Genomic DNA, 21,922 nt, shown 5'->3' on the forward strand with positions numbered 1-21,922 from the left:
GTCTTTGCTTAGGTAAGCACCACTTTTGTGAAAAGGTGTGCATAACTGTATTGATTGTGCACTTCAAACTTTAAATCTATATGTAAAAAACTGTACTTGCAGATAATACCGTATTAAGGTGAGGCACTGCAGGTGAATAGGGTTAAAACGTTAAAGGGATGGTTCGGAGTAGAATTGACTTCATTGCTATGCACTCCGAAGCCCATGTAAATACCCCATCCGAAGTTTTTTTTACCTTAGTCGAACATTTATGGAGATAGAGTTTTTCGAATTGCTTGTTACAGGAGTGAATGGTACATGTGATGTATCTCGTAAATTGCACCACTAAACGTGCAAGTAATCTTACCAAACTTGTACAGTAGTGTAAATAGGTTATGTACTCACAAAACGCTGCATCAGAACATTTGTAAGTCCACCATGAGTGTTTTAAAAACACGTTTTACCCGAGAACTACTAGTCTCAAAAACTACAAATGGCGACACGTCGATGTCACTTCCCTGGTTTGGAAAAAGCATGTAAAAGTCCTCCTACAAGTTGACATGCACACAGATGTAGTTGGAGGACTTTTACGTGCTTTTTTCAAACCAGGGAAGTGACGTCGACTTGTAGTTTTTGAGACTAGTAGTTCTCGGGTAAAACGTGTTTTTAAAACACTCATGGCGGACTTACAAATGTTCTGATGCAGCATTTTGTGAGTACATAACCTATTTACACTACTGTACAAGTTTGGTAAGATTACTTGCACGTTTAGTGGTGCAATTTACGAGATACATCACATGTACCATTCACTCCTGTAACAAGCAATTCGAAAAACTCTTAATATCTCCATAAATGTTTGACTAAGGTAAAAAAAAACTTCGGATGGGGTATTTACATGGGCTTCGGAGTGCATAGCAATGAAGTCAATTCTACTCCGAACCATCCCTTTAACTAAGAGCTGTCACCTTACTTACCAAGTTGGTTACTTTGATAATTGCAAACATTTTTTGTATTACAAGTTTTCTCAAATGTTAGGTTTAAATATGCAAATGAGCATTAGTTAATAAAATATGCACTAATTTGCTTACATTTCTAGTACAAAAATTTAAACTCTGGATGAAGTCTCTTTTTTTGACATATTAGAGTCAAAACTTTTCACAGAGGGAATTTTGTTTATCTCATGTCACTCCATAATTCAGAAAAACTTAAAACAGATAGAAAACCATGTATTTTTTTTACCATTTTAGGGGGAATAAAATGTATAAAATCAAGTAAATTATATATGAACAAATCCTTCTGTGTAAACCGTCAGGAGAAAATTGAGAAAATGGCCTTTAAAAACATTTATTGTAATTGAAATCTATTGACACAAATAGATAATAAAGTGCTATAAAAGAAACTCTTGCCAGTGTCTTTTGGGTGTTTTCTTTCCACTAGTCTGAGAAAAAAAAAAACACTTAATGAAACACCAAAAGGCCCAAAATCTCAAACTTGACAGGTGCATGAACAAACAATGTTTTTGCTTGCAGTGTCTCCTCTTAATAAAATAAAAGGCCACTTAAAGAACTTCACGTCCAGAACAAGAATGTAAATTTAGTGTACTCACCTCTTTGTCATCGAAGATGTTCATGTCTTTCTTTCTTCAGCCATAAAAAAATTGTTTTTTGAGGAAAACTTTTCAGGATTTTTCTCCATATAGTGGACTTCTATGGTGCCCCGAGTTTGAACTTCTCAAATGCGTTTAAATGTGGCTTCAAATGACCCCCCCCCCCCCCAAAAAAAATTATATATTTTTTTTTATCGCAATTTCTATACTTGTTAACCTCAAACTCTTGTCTTGTCTTGCTCTGTCTGAACTCTGCTCTGTTTTTTCCTGTTCAAGGGCTGCTCGATTTTGCCAAAAATCATAATCACGATTATTTTGGTCAATATTGTAATCACGATTATTTAACATGATTTTGACTGGGTTCAAAACTTTATGTTAGTGATTAATTTAAAGATAGCAATACAACAGGAAAAAAAGATACAAATGAAAAAACAGTGCTTTTTTGGGGGAAAAAATACTGAATACTTTTAGGGAAGTCTAAAGCAGTCTAACAATACTACAGAAATTGAATGTAATTATTTGAATGTAAAATAAAACAGCATCTTCACTGTAATAATTAAACATGCTTTGTTTCTTATTAAAACTACAAAAGTCCTTCATTCAAGAGCAGTGAATGATTTTTCTCTTTGTATTTTTACGTTTTATTAATATCAAGCACAGAGACGGCAGAAGGAATATTATTTGTTGCCACTTTAAGAGCCACACGGATCCAATATACTGCCACACACATATTTTCATTCTCAACTGTTTAACTGACAAGGGTTTATATGAATAATCGCCAAGTGCCTTATTTTGAAATATTTTTGCGTGTATTTGACTGTTTAAGCATGCACCTTTAGGCCGCGATCACACCGAACGCGTCTTTTAGTTCTAAAAATGCGAGGCGCACAGCACTGCCTTTTTTTTGGTGACTTTTAATAAAAGAGCGTCCTGCGTTTTTTTATGTTGCTAAGCAACGGCCAAAACAGCTGTCCTGTCAGTCAAATCAAAGGATTATAGCGCGAGCGCTCTAAAATCTTAGTTTTATGCTGTTAAGTAAACTGTCATATTAGCAGAAACCCTAAATAATACAGCTCCGGGTTACCCACGATAGACACCAAAGGTTTCTCCTCTATTTCTTGCAGTCTCCGGACTTTTTAAGCAACCGTAAAATTCCGTCACCACAACAGAAGGCCCGCCTCTCCATTCATTCGATTGGACAATGGAAAAGAACGTGAATGACGTTGGGCGTTTTTCCGCTCAGAGTTGATTTTTTTTCAACTTCACGCGCTCAGAGCACTCCTGCAAAAACGCGAGGCGCAGCAGGCGGTGAAAACGCGAGGCGCCTGGGGCGCATAAGCAGCGCGTAGAACGCTCACTGCCAACAGAAAACCATTCAAAAGAGGCGCCTCCAACTGCAAAAACGCGTTCGGTGTGATCGCGGCCTTACATGTCTGTGTTCTGCTCCGTCTCTGAGCGCACACACAGAGTTCTCTTTTATCACTTTTAAAAATACAACATTAAAGAAACATTAATAAATCAAGCACATCTTGTTTTATGAAAGTCACGTTACATGATTTTGCTGATTTGCAAGTGAAATGAGGCTTTTATGGAGGAGCGAAAGCGCACCACTGGAAAGTGGGCGGAATGGGGCGCAATAATTGTTTTATCAATAATTATCTGTATTTTTATGATTTATGAAACTGAATTGCGATTAATTGCACAGCCCTAGTATGTCGAAAAACTCCCATCTCATTTTCTCCCTCAACTTCAAAATCATCCTATATTGCTGTTTTATCTTTTTTGTTAAGACTGTTTGATCTTCTTTGCATGTTCACTTGCAAACACTGGGTCGTAGGGCTGGGCCGATAAACGATATCATATCGAATCGCGATAAAATTTATGTTAATAACAAAGATAAGCTCTAGACATTTTTTGCTCGATATGGATTAATCTAAGAGCCAATCACACAGCAGAAATATGCGACAGCGGCCAATCAGCGTGTGTGTGCACGTCAAAGTACAAAGTTCATTTCCTACAGCACTTTGCGAAGCAACCTTACACCAGGACGACAAAAAAAAGAGAGTGGAAGCAGCGACGAAAGAGAAACTAACCTCGAGTTATTATCCAAAGATGTTGAAGTTGTCGACAAAAAAAGATAGCACGAATTCCGTAAGTGGTTTGACTATCTGAAAAGTGACTCTCAGCTCAGCTGAGAGTTTGGCGCGATTGTTAAAACTGAAACCGAAAGCAAAAAACGCACGCGCATTCAAAAGCAATTTTAATCCCCCTTGTTTAGAGAGTGACTCCACAATGCGCGCAAATTAGGCTACATGACATATCTAGGCTGTTATCAGAATGTAGACTATGATAGGTTGTGTATGTCTATAGCTCTGTATCATGCTTGAAATATTCCGTCTCTGTTTGCACTTTGAATAATGAGAGAGTAGCCTACTTTGATTATGGCTGAATTGTCTGCACTTAATACGATTAAGAAAGAGCTGTGTCGTAATTTTTTGATATTTATACTGTAGATTGTTTCAAAATGCAGTGGTTGCCTCTAATTTAAATAGCTAAACCTATAATAGAGAAAATAAACAATTGTGTTTATAATAATAAATAATAAAGAAATAAATAAATGTGTTACAAATTATGTTTTTACAATAATTTTATGTTTACATTTTGTACATTTACTCTCATTTACCATACTCTGTCACAACTTTTTTTTTTTTTCATTTATTTTAGTAAGTTATTTTAATTTTAAGGCCAAATCTGTAATCTGCTTTTGTTAATAAACTATACTTAAAAATGTAATTTAATGAATCCTTTTATTTTTGTGGCTTTAGTCATTGTTGGGATACTATTTTAAAGCTGGCAACATCAACAGCTTATATCGAAATATATATCGTCATCGTTCAATATGGGAAAAAATTATCGAGATTACATTTTTGCCATATCGCCCAGCCCTACTGGGTCGGTACTTCTGCAGCGATGTTGGATGGTTTTGAAATGATTTTTGAAATTGAGGGAGAAAATATGTTTTCCGACATACCCTAACTGTCTTGAGCCGGAAAAAAAACAGAGTTCAGGCAGAGCAATACATAAGGAGCATCTTTTAAAAAGTATATAAATTGTAATTTTATAAAAAAAGAATAAATCAAAATAACCGATCGTTTCACTAGATAAGCTGGGATCGTTTACAACCACATTTGGGATTGTTTGAAGCTGATATAAACTGCATTTTGGAAATTGAGACTCGGGTGCACCATAGAAGTCCACTATTTGGAGAAAAATCCTGAAATGTTTTTTCTCAAAAACATAATTTCTTTACAACTGAAGAAAGAAAGACATGAACATCTTGGATGACAAGGGGGTGAGTACATTATCTGTACATTTTTGTTGTGAACATCTGCTTTAAGTGTACTGTTTCTTACACTTAAGTACACTTTTAAAAAAGTGAACTTTAATGTCAAATAAAAAATAAAAAAATATTTTAAATAACAGTTTTAACAATCTTTTTTTTTTAAAGTAGACTTATATATGTTTATCAACACATTAAAATAAGCATATGCAAAGTACTTGATTTTAATTTTAACACGTGTAATTCAATATTACATTTAAAGTTAATATATTTTAAAATATAATTGTTCTTCAATTACAAATTAAATGTATTTAATTACAAATTAAATAATTATAAATATGTATTTTAAATAAATTAAATAAAGTTTCAAAATAAATTACATTAAGACAGTGGTGTAAAGTATTTGAATAAATGTGATTAATTACTGTACTTAAGGATCTTTTTGGCTACTTTGTAGTTTTACTGAGTACCAAAGATAGCAACTTTTACTTACTACTTTTTTAATAGCTACTACTACTACATTTTAAATAAGTATATGTACTCTTCACTCTTCACAGTTGTGATGACTAATGCAATTACTTTCTTCAATGGCAATTTCTTTTCTGCCTATATATATATATATATATATATTAGTGGTGGGCAGTTATCGGCGTTAACGTGCTGCCGTAACGTGAGACTCTTATCGGGCGATAAAAAAAAATATCGCCGTTAATCTATTCTCAAAGTTGGGTTGGGAGCTGGGTATAAACTACGTAAACTGTGATGACTTTCTCCTTGATATTTTAAAGGCGGATGACATATACCTAGTCGAATTGCACTGTAGGAAGCGAGAACGAGTCTTCAACTTCTGTGAAATGACCACATCAAATGAGACGTGCAAACATGGATGCAGTTATGAAGCCGCTTCAGGGCAGGTGCGTTGCTAGACCCGTTTTACTGGGGCATGTGCCCCAGTGAAAATCTGCTGTGCCCCAGTAAAATCTCAAGTTTGAGTTATAATTTACTTTGATAATCCCGAAATAAAGACATTAAACTATATGCAACAACTGAATTGACGCTTCTAAAAGCAACGCAGTTTAATCGAAGACTATGCACGCAGAAATCCATGCCCGTTCGCGTCTGTGTATTTAACGGCAACGCGCACGTCGTGCAGCCTTTTGCGCAGAAGTACTTGGTTACACAAGTTTGTATAGTTAATTATGTTGTAAATGCAATTGTCAAGCAGTTTGTGATGCATTTTGGATGCATTTTGGCCCGTTCTCGAAGACTTACTTTTAGTCATTATTTGGGTAGCACACATATTCTGAAAATGCCTTCAGCCGAATAAAAAAATTAATCTATGCCCACCCCTAATATATATATATATATATATATATATATATATATATATATGCTTAGTTTGTCTAGCTCTGCGATAGACATGTGTAGTCTGTGTAATCCGGGTCAATACAGTTAGGGTATGTCGAGCAACTCCCATAAAATTTTTTCCTCCAACTTTAAAATCATCTTAAATTAGTTTTGTGACAAATCCTAACTGTATTGAACCAGAATACACAGAGTACATGCAAAGCTAGATAAGACAAGCATTTGCGAAAAAAAAAAAAGTATATAAATAGTCCATTTTTAAAAAAAGCATTACCAATTGTTTCGCTAGATAAGACCCTTATTCCTCTGCTCGGATCGTTTAGAGCCCTTTGAAGCCAGATTTAAACTGCGTTTTGGAAGTTCAAACTCGTGGGCACAAGTCCATTATATGGAGAGAAAGCCTGAAATGTTTTCCTCAAAAACATAATTTCTTTACGACTGAAGAAAGAAAGACACAAACATCTTGGATGACAAGGGGGTGAGTTCATTATCTGAAATGTTTGTTCTGGAAGTGAACTTCTCCTTTAAGTGTACAGATTCTTACACTTAAGTTTATCTTATAGTCTCATCCGAACACAGGACATAGTTGCAGTAATTCATGCTCTTTGACAGGTTGTCTTCAGCAAACTGTTTGCAGGGTTTCTTGTGAGCCATCTTCCGACTTGTTGCAGTGTGCGGCGTATGGCCTGAGCACTGACAAGCTGACCTTCTACTTCTGCAACCTTTAAAACAATGCTGGCAGCACTCATGCATCTGTTTTTTGAAGCCAGGTTCAGCACCTGACGCACAAAACGAGTGCTCAACTTCGTTGATTGATCCTTGCAAAACCTATTGGAAATCCTCTGTATGACCCTGCCACTGTGTAACTCAGTAACTCAAATCCTCAGAGTTATTTGCCATGAGATGCCAGGTTGAACATCCAGTGGTCAGTATGAGAGAATTGTACTTAAAGCACCAAATATTATGTTATTTTCAAAGGACAGTAAATCTATACTCCCTGTTACGATCCTCGCATCTGCGCGATTTGCTTTGTGTATGTGTATGTGCTTGTGTGTATGTGTGTACAGGTAGCCTATTGGCGTAGCGATGGACCACGTGGTTAGTGAACTTGGAACCAGCTGATAAAAGGGCGGTGTTTTTGAAACATGGCGAGCTCATTCTAGCGTGTACGCCGTGGCGTAAGGAGCTCTGGATTCCAGCGCTACAACTGATCACAGCCAGTTTGATTTTGATTTGTTTAGTTTAGTGTCCGCATTCTGTTAACTATATTGTATAAGATCTATTCTGTGGTTCGAGTTACAAACCCACGCTAGCCAGTTTTGGAAGACATTTGTTTAGTTTGTTTGAGATATTGGAGCGTAGGGGTGACCTGCCCCTTTATTTTTGAACTATTTTTGTGATGTGTTTGTTTAGGGAGGAAGGGAAGTTACTTGTAATTTTACTTTCTTTATTTACAGGTTATTTATATGATTTATTTTCTTAGTGGGTTTTGTTTGTTATTTTGGCCTTGGGTCACCCTGAAACTATTTCTCCATTTCTTTATACATATTTTTCTTATCTATTTTTCATTAATAAATGATTTAACTTTGATTTCGTGTTTTGGTGATATGTTGTATCTGGAATCCCGTCACTTACATGTGCAAGCGCGTCTAGACAACGGGTCATAACACTGCCACACAAGCTGCACATTGACTACAGTCGTGACCAAAAGTTTTGAGAATTACATAAATATTGGAAATTGGAAAAGTTGCTGCTTAAGTTTTTATAATAGCAATTTGCATATATTCCAGAATGTTATGAAGAGTGATCAGATGAATTGCATAGTCCTTCTTTTCCATGAAAATGAACGTAATCCCGAAAAAAACTTTCCACTGCATTGTTAAGAAGGCTTCAGGGCGTCCAAGAAAGTCCAGCAAGCGCCAGGATCGTCTCCTAAAGAGGATTGAGCTGCGGGATCGGAGGGCCACCAGTGCAGAGCTTGCTCAGGAATGGCAGCAGGCAGGTGTGAGCGCATCTGAACGCACAGTGAGGACAAGACTTTTGGAAGATGGCCTGGTGTCAAGAAGGGCAGCAAAGAAGCCACTTCTCTCCAAAAAAAAACATCAGGGACAGATTGATCTTCTGCAAAAAGTATGGCGAATGGACTGCTGAGGACTGGGGCAAAGTCATATTCTCCGACGAAGCCTCTTTCCGATTGTTTGGGGCATCTGGAAAAAGGCTTGTCCGGAGAAGAAAAGGTGAGCGCTACCATCAGTCCTGTGTCATGCCAACAGTAAAGCATCCTGAGACCATTCATGTGTGGGGTTGCTTCTCATCCAAGGGAGTGGGCTCACTCACAATTTTGCCCAAAAACACAGCCATGAATAAAGAATGGTACCAAAACACCCTCCAACAGCAACTTCTTCCAACGATCCAACAACAGTTTGGTGAAGAACAATGCATTTTCCAGCACGATGGAGCACCGTGCCATAAGGCAAAAGTGATAACTAAGTGGCTCGGGGACCAAAACATTGAAATTTTGGGTCCATGGCCTGGAAACTCCCCAGATCCTAAAACTTGTGGTCAATCCTCAAGAGGTGGGTGGACAAACAAAAACCCACTAATTCTGACAAACTCCAAGAAGTGATTATGAAAGAATGGGTTGCTATCAGTCAGGATTTGGCCCAGAAGTTGATTGAGAGCATGCCCAGTCGAATTGCAGAGGTCCTGAAAAAGAAGGGCCAACACTGCAAATACTGACTCTTTGCATGAATGTCATGTAATTGTCGATAAAAGCATTTGAAACTTATGAAGTGCTTGTAATCATATTTCAGTACATCACAGAAACAACTGAAACAAAGATCTAAAAGCAGTTTAGCAGCAAACTTTGTGAAAACTAATATTTTTGTCATTCTCAAAACTTTTGGCCACGACTGTACTCTAAAATATGTCCAAGTTTCATTTCTATAGTATTGTCCCTTGAGAAGATAGACTAAAATGGTTGGAGCCAGTAAGCAACCACCTACAACACAAAAAAACACATACAGTAGCACTGGGATTGGGACACTGACAGCACAACAGTGCCTTGGCAAACCTACAAACCATTCAGAACACAGTGTTGAAACCATCTAGAAAACCTTACATCACAGTAGCATGTTTTTCACAGATGAGCACCTCTTGCACTCGCTGTCTAGTTTCTCACACAGATGTTTTGTCTCTTATTTTACAGTTGCATAGGCTTCCTGAAGACCTGGCTTCCTTTCTGCATCTTGACCAGTGTGATCCTGGCTGTGGCTCTGTCTCTAAACCTGCGATGACCCTGCGGTGTCACATAGAGGTGAACGGGCACAGTGCCCATCAGAGACCCGTCACTCCAGCTCAAGCGGGACTCCGGTCAATGTCAACTTGAAGTCCAGCTCTTCAGAGCGTAGAGGAGCTCCACATCACAAATCAAACGCTAGACCTCTTTGTCGTAGGGTAAAGACAGCAAATACACCATGGCTTCAACGTCTTGTGGTGATGTACGAAAACGCTATTCTCAAAACCTGTCTTCCAAAGGCATGACTTTGGTGTCTCTCTCAAGGTTTATGGTGCTCTTTTATCGTTTGGTTAGATTTTGATCTCCAAACTATAACTGCTGTTTAGGAAATATAACACTATAACGTATATATATTTTAAAGATAACTTGAATATGAATTTCTAATGAGGCTATGTTCTTTCTGAGAACATGGTTTATTGCAGAAACAGTGCATTATATATTGAGATATTCTAGAAGATGGAATTTCTTTTAAAATTCTTACTGTGAAAACAAAGTTAACACTTTTAATATTTAATTTGATTTGAGAGTACCCTTTTATTCATTTTATTGGCAAGGCTAAAACCCATCAACATAAATAGCTTTTAATATTGTAGCTTGGCATGCTTGAAAGTGTAATTGTTTTTATACTAAAATCTAATTACAATTAGGAAATTAGCATTCAAAAAATTACTAGTTATTGAATAAGCAAATCATGTTTGCATTATGTATTTAAAAGCATTCTTTGCACTGCCTGGCCGGCTGTTATTATATTGCATAATTTATTGTTATTGTATTAATTTACTATATTATATTGCATAAACCATTATGAAATTGCATTCTCAAGTAACTTAGTCAAATGTGACATATTCAAAAGTAATTAGATTTTATCCATCAGGAATTGATTGAATAAGAAAAAGCATGCGCTCCATATTAGAACAGACCAGAAATTAATGCAAAGCTTGAAATTTAAGTGGCCTTGGTGACTTTAACCAAATTATTTTGGGGAAAGGTTACGAAGACAGACGTTTAGTTTTCTAACATGCACTAATAATCCTGCACAGTACGTAAAAGAGTTCATAATGTTGCCTTTAATAAATCGCTGTTGTCCTGAATATCACTTGATTCACATTGCAGGGTTTTGAATGTTCTGTTTGAAAGCTTTACGCTTTCAACCATGAACTATTAAATGATAAATTTAATGCTTTAATGTTTGTTTTCACAAGAAATATCAAGATATTTTGTTATATATCATCTATTGACTTGGTATAATGGCACAGTATGCCTAGTCTAACAATCATATCACATATAAAATTGATAACATGATTCATGTTTAGGATTTGGATGATGCTTATCACAATAAATGAAGCACCGGGTTATTTTTTCACCCCAAAACCAAAAATAATAAATGACAGTTGTTTTGTTTAAAGAAAATGGAGCCTGTTTTATGTTATCTTTTGCATGTGAGATTATTTCATGGTAATTAAGCACATTTCCTACTGTAAGAAAACTAATATTTGTTAATTAAAATGTAAAAAAAAAAAAAATCTTGTAAAGTAATGGTCAAATCACTGGCAGCAGCTGCTGCCAAACAAAAAATGTGAAATTGAAGTAAAATATCCTAATTGAAACGAGGAAAAGTCCCTAAGGTGAGACACTGCAGGTGAATAGGGCAAAAAAATAGGTAATAGTTATCACCTTACTTACTCAGTTGTTTGATTACATTGATAATTGCAATTTAATTGCAAAAATCTAATTTTGAGAAAAAATATTAATTTTGCTAATTTTAAAAATATGTATTGTAATTGAAATCTATTGACACAAAAAGATAAAGTGCTATAAAAGAAACACTTAACAGTGTCTTCTGGGGTTTTTCTTTCCACTAGTCTAAAAAAACACTATAAAAAAACAAAAAGTCCAAAATCTCAGACTTGACAGTTGCATAAAAAATTGTTTTTGCCTGCAGCGTCTTCCCTTGAAATAATAATATAATGAATAGTTTGGTAAAATGATTGGCTTTGCACTTTATTTTAGAGCTGCAAAACTCAGTCGCAATTTATCGATTCAAAATAAAAGTTTGTTTGTATACTACAGTTGCAATCAAAATTATTCAACCCCCTTAAAACTTTGTGAAAACAATTCAACAAAGGCATCAGTTCACTATTGGAGAAAGTTCATTAAATACACATTTGAGTAATTCTGAGAACGTAAGTTGATAAATAATGAAAAAATTGGCTGTAAATGTTCATATTCAAAATTATTCAACCTACAAAAGTAAAATTTGGTACAGAGTCTTTTTTTTTTTCTTTAAAACTACCAATAAACATTGCTTGGAAGTGCTTAGATGCTTCTGTCACCTCTCTACTGCAATCTTAGCCCATTCCTCACCTGAAAAAGCTTTCAGATCACTGATAATCTTTGGTTTTCACTTTGCCATTGCTTTCTTCAAATTCACCCAAATATTTTCAGTGAGAACATTCTTTGACTAAACCCTGAACCAAGCATGAATAGATGTGGATGTATACTTTGGGATGATTGTCCTGCAAGAAAGTCCATTGATCATCAGCTTCAGTCTTTGCACCAAAGGCACAATTCTTGCCAAAATGGCCTGATAATTCAAAGAATCCATGATGTCCTTCATACGGTCATGATTTCCACTTCCTGCTACAGTAAAACAACCTCATAATAGGACTGATCCACCTCTATGTTTGATGATGGAGATGGTGTTCTTCTGCTTATGAGCTTTGCCATTTTTGCACCAGACATACCCCTGATCCATGGGTCCAAAATGTTCCAGTTTGGTCACATCACTCTATAAAACATTCTTCCAGATCTCCACAGGTCTATCAAAATTCATTTTAGCATGTTCAAATCAACTTTTTTGTTCTTCTTGGTTAAGAGTGGTATTTGGCAAGATTCCTCAACATGAAGGCCATACTTGCAAGTCTTTGGCTGTACATCGCAGTTTTTTCTCAGTTGTTGATCAAACATTTTATGATATTGTGCTTTTTTTGTTCCACACTCTCAAATATCTTCTGGTACAACACACTTTAAACTAAGGAGTAAGGCTGCCAGCTGTGTCTTTTAATGTCTTGGAAATCTTTATGTAGCCTTTATGTAGCAAAACAGTTTTTTCATACACTGGGCCATAAATCTCCACTTCATTAGCACTTACACACACCCAACTTTACATTTTTATTCCTGTCTATATCCTATATATAAGGTTTTAACAGAAGGTTTCTCCAAAAATGTAAAAAATAAATAAATAAACTTGTTTTCTGTCTGTTCTAAGTTTATTCTTAATTATGTCGAGAGGAGATACCCAAAATTTCCTCTGTAAAAACATTTGACTCTAACATGTCAAAAAAAAAAAATTAAGCAAGAATTTTTAAACTGACTTCATCCAGTTGATTTTTTGTACTAGAAATGTATGCAAATTAGTGCATATTTCATTAAATAATGGATGATTAGCATATTTAGACCTAACATTTTTGAAAACTTTTTAAAATACAATTTTTTTTTGCAATTATCAATGTAATCAACTAGGTAAGTAAGGTGATAACTATTAGTTAATTACTTAAACCTATTAACCTGTCTCGCCTTGTAAAACTGTATTGAAGTTAAAAAATGTGGCAAAAAATGTTTTAATTGTCATGAAAAGCTTAATTATCCTAGTAACAGGCTTTGTTTTCTTAATGCAAAATAAATTTTTATTTCCTCCTAATTTAGGGTGTAAATGTGGCCTGTTTTTGTGAGATTCACACTGAATTGGTCTCTTAGTGTATTAGTTATAATTAGGTGTCTCGTTCCCTTCTCAGGGAACCATGGTTACATACATAACATACATAACCTCACCGTGTCCCCTAGGGGTCACTATTGGGGAACGGATATACCCACGCTGCCATGCTGAGGGGAGTGCATGCTATGACAGCCAGCACTAAGCATCAATTCAGAGAAGAGTTGCCCCTATTGGGACGTGGTGATGGCTGTCAGAATGTTATCCCCCATGGCCAAAGGCCTGAAATGTTACCCACTTACCTGGATGGGTAGAACCCAGGGCACAGCTCAAGGCTTGGAATTAGGGAATTCCTTCGTGGGAAACGGCTAAGTTTCAGTTGAAACTTAGACTTGTCAGAACAAGGAGCTACCGTAACATAGGGTCTAGTTCCCTCAGGAACTGACTCTCATATGAGGGCAGCGGACCTGTCCTGGGACCGTTCAGAAAGGGGCCACTAACAGTGACACGCCCTGAATAGCGGATAGTCGGTAGATATCAGCAGTGATATCTAGTAGAGTTGAACCCAGGGGACCGGGGTTTCAAGCCAACTCCAAAAATAGGAACGAAGTGAAGACACGTGACCCACACCGTAAAGGATTTAAGAAAAGAACTCATAGCTTGGTTGGAACTTACCACACATGTGGATTTTACAAAAGTGCCCCAGATGTATGTGCATTTACCACTCTTGTGGATTTTTAGGAAAGATGCCCAGGCGTAGCGTGGGACACTTACCAAAATGATCAGATTTAAGGAGAGTGCTTTCCCAGGGGATTTCACTACTAGCTCCATGCTGTCTAAAGAGACAGAAGAAGGGGTTGACCCTCATACGAGGGGAGCAATGCTGCACCCCACTCAGGACAGACAACTCGCAGGCTGCCTGTCAACAGAGGTAGACATGGAACCAAGACCATCCTGTAACAGTGGACGATAGTAGAGGACAGATTCCTAAACCCAAGCCACAGGGAGGATCGCCCACTCAGAAGGGGGCACTGCTCTCAGGGGAACCCTTGATGAGAAGGGGGAGAGTGCGCAGCAACTAAACTTCAGGTAAACCAGACTGCAACAGATACTTCCCCTGCCCTCGGGCTTCAAAGGGGATGGTTCAAGATGTTTGACACGAGAGACGCTCAATATAAACCCTTTCCGCAGAGAGGGGAGCATGTGTACATAGCCTGTGAAAAAGGGGGGAATATGATACTCGACCCTAGGTCAGGCAACCTTGCACAAAGGTGGGTTGGCGCTCGTAGAGAACCCTTCCATAGAAGGGGAGCTGGCATAACCCAGCAGGAGCAAATGTTCTAACTGGTACCCTTCGCAAAGGGGAGCATATACGCAGATTACAAGGCTTGAGAAGAGAGTAGAGACCTGAAGTATGAAGGACAAGCTCCTATCCCTGAAGCACAGGGAGGAAAGCCTGGCCACCAAGGAGTGGTGCTCAGTTTTAGTGAACCCTTGAAAAAAGGGGGGCCACGTGACCGAGTGGCGTGGCTCAGGAAGCCTGAGAGAAATAGTGACAGACTCTACCGGTACTCCGGTTTAGGAATGCAGCCAATCTGCCTGGGAAGACTAACAGATCCCTGAAAGACCTCCGTTTAGTCCTCCTAAAAGCAGCCCAGACCAACAGAGTGGGCTGTCTACTTAAAACCCTAGCAGGGGAGACAGCGACATCCTCAGATATCTGTGTGTGTAGGAGGACCACCAGAGGTGAAACTGACCGAAAGCCTCCAAACCCTAAAAAGGGGGAGAATTTAACACACAGCTAGCCTTAGACAGCTTGCAGTTAATAAGTCTGTTCTGCCATAATCATGGCTGAACTAGTCTTAGGAAATCGCCCTCTTCTTTTTTTTTTTTTTTGCGCAGCACATATTCGGATCCCGCTGGAGCTAAACATACTCCGCCCAAGCGCCAAATTCCCTCAGGAATAAAGCAAGCAAGGAGCCGCTGACGACGCCGTGAGAGGCAAACACACTCATGCAAAATGAGGAACAGAGAAACTCACCTCCCTTCTTTGCGAATGCGTTTTCGCGATGAGCACATTAGTTCCCTCGGAAGCTGGACGTGCTGTTATTTACCACACCCACGTAGCCTGCAAGCTCGTGCAAGTGGGTATGAGAGCGTGCCTCTTGTTACAAACAAGCAATGAATGCACCGATTGCATTCCACTCTCTCGAGAGCTAATCTTGCTTGCGTTCTCACCACACAGCCCGGGCCGTGTGAAAGTGCAGATATCAGATTACCACACACGTCACACGCAGGCCTCCGGTGAGAGAATGCACTCCGAGACAAAGAGAAGCTGAAGACGATGAAGAGGATGTGTGTTTGCACTGACGCCTCTTTATACAGTGACGCACGGTAGTGACGTCATACACTGTCGCCGTCCATTTCATGTAGTTTTTTCATATGCATTCTTCAGACACGAGTCACGCTGCACCGTTTCCCAATAGTGACCCCTAGGGGACGCGGTGAGAGTTCCCTCGGAAGGGAAACTTTCTTTCTCATTTATTTCTATCATATTTTGTAATTAAGAAACATAATTTGTAACAGGTTTGCATCTTTTCTCATTTCTTTCTATTTTATTTTAGTGCAAAATAATTAAAGTCTAAATTAAATTAAATGATAGCATTATAATTTGTAACAGGTTTGCAAATTTGGCTAGCCATGTGTCATTACTTAGAAAATATACAGTCAAGCCCAAAATGATGCATACCCCTGCCAAATTCTGACTATCTTTTATTTTTGTTTTATTTTATTTTATTTTATTTTATTTTATTTTACAGAAATGACACTGGCTTCTCCAAAAGTTTAGACAATGTACAAGAGGCAACATTGTGAAAGAAAAATTTCTCAGCTTTTATTTACATTTTACAAAAAGTGGCATGTCCAAAATGATTCATACCCTTTGCAAACCTTTACAGTCTATGGGAAAATCCAAAGTTCTATACCATTCCAAATAGTCCAAGCTGTTCTAAAGCATCCTAATTACCCTGATTCATTGGGAACAGCTGTTTTAATCAACTCAACAGATGAAAAACAGAAGCTCTCTGCTGTTGGTTTGTGGACAATCATGGCTAAAACAAAGGAGCTCACTGAGGACCTGCGGCTGCGCATTGTGGCTGCTCACAAGTCAGGAAAGGGCTAAAAGACCATTTCTAAATGTTTTGAAGTTCGAGTGGCTACAGTGCAAAGTATTAGGAAAGGAAAGGAAAGGGGGTGAGTGAGGCCAAGTATGGTGACCCATACAAGGAATTTGTGCTCTGCATTTAACCCATCCAAGTGCACACACACAGTAGTGAACACACACACACCGTGAACACACACCCGGAGCAGTGGGCAGCCATTGCTGCGGCGCCCGGGGAGCAGTTGGGGGATCGGTGCCTTGCTCAAGGGACTCACCTCAGTCGTGGTATTGAGGGTGGAGAGAGTGCTGTACATTCACTCCCCCCACCTACAATTATTAAAAATACAAGATGTTCCGCACTGTGAAAAATCTCAGAGGACGTGGTCGGAAGCCAAAAGTGACACCTGTGCTGGCCAGGAGGATAGTGAGAGAGATAAGGATCACCACCAAGGCCATCCTGATGAATCTGGGCTCTGCTGGTGGCAACATCTCAAGGCAGACAGTCCAACAGACACCACCACTGGCTTCCACCAACGCAGACCAAGGAGGACAGATAAGGCCTTTGCAAATGCTCATCTGGACAAAGAAGATGACTTCTGTTCTTCTCTTTTATGGTCAGATGAAACAAGAATTTAATTGTTTGGCCTCAATGATGTAGTCTTCATTTGGCGTAAAAAAGGAGAAGCCTTCAACCCTAAGAACACCATCCCCACTGTCAAACATGGTGGTGGGAACCTAATGTTTTGGGGGTGTTTTTCAGCCGGTGGACCAGGGAACCTAATCACAGTAAACAGCACCATGAAAAAGGAGCAATACATCTAAATTCTCAACAACAACATCAGGCAGTCTGCAGAGAAACCTGGCCTTGGGCACCAGTGAACATTTCAGCACGACAACGACCCAAACACAGCAAAAGTGGTGAAGAAATGGTTAGCAGAGAAAAACATTAACGTTTTGCAGTGGCCCAGCCAGAGTCCTGACTTAAATCCAATTGATAATCTGTGGAGGGAGCTAAAGATCAGGGTGATGGCAAGGAGACCCTCCAACCTGAAAGAGTTGGAGCTCATCGCTAAAGATGAATGGGCAAAAATACCAGTGGAGACATGCAAAAAGCTGGTCAGAAATTATAGGAAGCGTTTGATTGCTGTAATAGTCAATAAAGGCTTTTCTATTGATTATTGAGTAGGGTATGGATAATTTTGGACATGACACTTTTTGTTAAAATGTAAATAAAAGATGAGTAATATATTTTTTCCACAAAGATGCCTCTTGTACATCGTCTTATTATGAGAATTTGCCAGGGGTATGAATAATTTCAGGCTTGACTGTAACTTCATTGTAGTTATTTTTATTGTAGTTTTTATATTTTAAAATATTCAGCATAACTATTGAAAGTTGAGTTTAACTAGTGTCAAACTTTTTAGAATGAAATTATTATTACTAATAAAAAAACTAAAATCGCCTGGTTTCACAAACAAGGCTTAAACCTAGTGCCAGACTAAAATGTAAGTTTGAGCTGTTTCAAATCAAAGAAACTAGCACTGATTGATCTTAAAATCATGTCAGTGCTTTTGTTTTGTCTCAAGAAGCACACCAGTATGTTTTTTTTTTTTCTTTCTACAACACATTTATTGTATAAAAATTAAATGTCTTAATTGAAGTATGGCCTAATCCTGGCTTAGTCTAAACCCTGTCTGTGAAACCAGGCCAATATATCCTAATAACAGGCTCTAAATATATTTTAGTTCCCTACTAATGTTGAGTGTAAGTGTTTCACTTGTACATACAGTGAATGGATCAGTTTGGTGTGTAATCAGGAAGAAAAACAATCCCAAAGTCAAATTGGGTAAAATTAAACCTTCATTACTATAAGCCAGATCACAAAAATCCTGTTTGCTTTTCTCCGCTGTATTCATGAACTATGCATTTAGTTTCAAACACGGATCGAATCCTGCCATAATCCTAGACTGTGATCTAGACACCAAACCCATTTCCATGGCTCCTCTGTGATCAAATCCCTTCTTTGTTTCGTGTCAAAGAGAAAAATCACTGAACTCTTACCTATTGCTCTCCTCTCACATTTATTCTTTTCTTTTCCCTTCTCACACTCTCTCGATCTTTGGAAGTATTGCCAAGAGCAGCAGGTAGCCCAGTGTGTTTTGTGTCGGTGGAGTGTCTTCAGATGGGCCGGTGTGTGTGTGGGAGAGGGGTTTGGCCCCTGCTGGTCCTGGCTAGAGCTGATCACATTAGAGAGTCTGTGTGAAGTGTGACATTCTTACGGATGGCTTTCCTGTCTTCAAAGACGTGAACTAGTAGATCAGAAGCACATTTGACTGTTCAGGTCATCACAGGAGCCCAGCGATTCACATTTCCTGTCTGTAATCTCTAAAGGCTCATGGCATTCCACAGCTTTATACTTTTATAAAACAGTCATTCATTCACTGAGGTCTTTCTATGGTTGCTATTTGTTAGATGTTTAATTTCTTTTTTGTCTTTTATTTATTTTTTTATTTTTTTAAAATATTTTTTGTTTTTATTTTATTTATTTTTTACTTTTTTCTGTTAACTAACTCAAAACTTGCATTATATTTTGTTTTGTTTTTTGTTTTTCCCTTCTTTTATATTTAGTTTTCATTATTTTCTTCTTTTCTTAAGTTTTTTATCTATTTTTCTTTTTTCTTTTCTTTTTTTGTCTTTTATTTATTTTTTTCTTTTTTAAAATATTTTTTTATTTTATTAGTTAATTAATTATTAACTAATTCCAAACTTGCATTTTGTTTTGTTTTATTTGTTGTTGTTGTTTTTTTGCTTTTTTTAATGTCATTTTATATTTTGTTTTCTTTTTTGTTTTATTTATTTATTTAAAATTTTTTTTAATAATTTTTGTTTTATTTTAATTATTTTTTTTTACTTTTTTGTTAACTAATTCAAAACATGCATTTTGTTTTGATTTGTTTTATTTTATTTTTTAATGTTTTTTTTATATTTAGTTTTATTATTTTCTTTTATTTTTTCTTTTCGTAAGTTTTTTTTAAGCTTTTTGTTTTCTTTTATTTATTTTATTTTTTTAAATAATTTTAGTTTTTATTTTATTTATTTTTTATTTTTTTTTAACTTTTTTCTGTTAACTTATTCAAAACTTGCATTTTGTTTTGTTTTGTTTATTTTTTCTTTTATATTTAGTTTTCATTAGTTTCTTTTATTTTTTCTTTTCTTAAGTTTTTTAAGCTTTTTGTTTTCCTTTTTTATTTTATTTTATTTCTTTTTTTATTTTTATTTTTTTGTTTTTATTTTATTTATTTTTTAAGTTTTAACTTTGTTTCTGTTAACTAATTCAAAACTTGCATTTGCATAAAAATAAGCTGCAAATATTTGCCTTTCATGCACTGCTGTCAAAGTAGTCTTTACATGAACTTTGCACAACAACAAAGAAATAGACTTTATATTTCTAAAATTGTCTGCATTATCGTGTATGTATGTTTGCTTATTCGCATGTTGTGCTTTGTAAGCCAGTACGCATGTGTTGATACTCAGAAAGTGTCATATTGTTGGTTGGTATTCAAAAGTTGTTTGTTCTGGCTAATAATCAAATGCATATTTTAACATGAGGATATTCAAATCTTTGTAATGATATATTTTGGCCGTGTATATTCTGTGCATGTGGTAATGCTTCCTTGACTAGATGCGTTGTTTACAATGGCTGTTGAGTGTTAGATAAATACGAGTAGCAGATTGCTTTCTGCTGTTGTTTTTACCCTAATAATGTCAAGCATTCACGTAGAGCACATGGAACAACTAAAAACAGGGTGGAAAAACATTTTAACAAGGCCTTTTTTACTCCAAACGAGTGACCATGTAGTTTTATATTCACAAGGCAATAAGCTACACAAATCCGTAATATATGTGAAGAAAGATGCTTGTGTGCTTTATCGGATTTCTTTTTAGAAAATGGTATTGGTCTTTCATTGTCTCTTACTTTCTTTTTCTCCCGAGCACCCAGTAATGGTCATTTGAAATTGAGTTATTGAGTTTGCAAAATGTGTTTCCAAGAGCAAGAACTGCCATGGCAATAGCCCATATCATCAGAAACCAGTGGAAACATAAAATCGTCTTCCTAATTAATTTACAGTCTTCAAATTTCAAACCCATTCTGCCAGTGATATAATTTATGATGTTCAATGTTCACGCATTATTGATATCAATAAAAGATGTTTACTATTACAATATACTCTGGGTTTTATTTCTGTATGTTTAAGTGCATTTAATAAAGCTGCTTTTGTCATCATATTAAATCGTTCATTAGCTTTGTGCTGTTCATGTTTCCATCATCAGTCATTAATATATTAACCAATGTGATCTCATAATAATTCATATGCATTTTACGTAATTGACCACACCTAAAAACGAATCATTCATTTCATTATAATTGTTGTTTTTAATGGCCTTATGTTTTCAACTGCATTATTAAATAGTGTAATCGTTTACTTAATATGAAATTATACCATTTTATTCTGTTCTGTTGTCAGCTCATTTCCAAGAATAGTTCTACATAATGTTAAACAAATGTTTAACCATTTATGTAATATTCACTTTGTTTGTTGTGGTGGGACACAAAATGTGTTTTCTCCGACCATGGGGGTAAATCCCCCATCCGAGGGTTTTATTCACTCTGCTGCCCCTTTTTATTCACTTTATTTAAAGCGATTCTCTTTAATGTAGTTGATGCAGACTCATTCATAAATTAGTTGCGGCAAAGATTCTGATTACGGATGTAATTTTCCATGAATCTGCTATATTAGCGATTTATATTCGCTATAAAATGGGTAGGTTTAGGTTTGGGGGTAGGATAAGGGATCTTCAAATCTAAATCCCTTATTAATAAAATTATAAAAATGCATATTTGCTATAAGATGGGTAGGTTTGGGGTTAGGTTAAGGGGGCAAAAAATCCAAACCACTTAATAAAATTATAAAAATGCATATTTGCTGTAGGTCTGGGGGTAGGTTAAGGGGGCAAAAAAAATTGAATTTGCTTATTAATAAAATGATTTTTTTTTTAAATGCATTTCGGCTATAAAATAGGTAGGTTTAGATTTTGGGGGTAGGTTAAGGGGCAAAAAATCTAAATAGCTTAAAATTATAAAAATGAATATTTGGTGTAGGTCTGGGGGTAGGTTAAGGGGATAAATCTAAATCGCTTATTAATAAATTGATTTAAAAAATGCCTATTTGCTATAAAATGGGTCGGTTTAGGTTTTGGGGGGGGGGTTAAGGGGGCTAAATTCAAATCGCTTATTAATAAAATTATAAAAATGCATATTTGCTGTAGGTCTGTCTGGGGGAAGGTTAAGGGGGCTAAATCTAAATCGCTTATTAATAAAATGATAAAAATGCATATTGGTTATAAAAAATGTAGGTTTGTCAGAGGCCCCGTTTACACGAAGGGAAAACGCAGATATTTCC

The 21,922-nt window shown here is 36.7% G+C and overlaps 1 protein-coding gene across 1 annotated transcript in view; it reads left to right on the plus strand.

Annotated features, from left to right (window-relative positions):
• tmem222b (transmembrane protein 222b) overlaps positions 1–12,798 on the plus strand; it is a 38,525-nt gene extending 25,727 nt beyond the window's left edge. The window contains exon 6 of the mRNA XM_073822184.1: positions 9,499–12,798. Within this exon, the coding sequence (XP_073678285.1) occupies positions 9,499–9,586 (88 nt within the window). The 3' untranslated portion in view covers positions 9,587–12,798. The remainder of the gene's footprint in view (positions 1–9,498) is intronic.
• The last annotated feature ends 9,124 nt before the right edge of the window (positions 12,799–21,922 follow it).

Source organism: Garra rufa, chromosome 17, assembly GCF_049309525.1.
Source record: "Garra rufa chromosome 17, GarRuf1.0, whole genome shotgun sequence".
Lineage (NCBI taxonomy): Eukaryota > Metazoa > Chordata > Actinopteri > Cypriniformes > Cyprinidae > Garra > Garra rufa.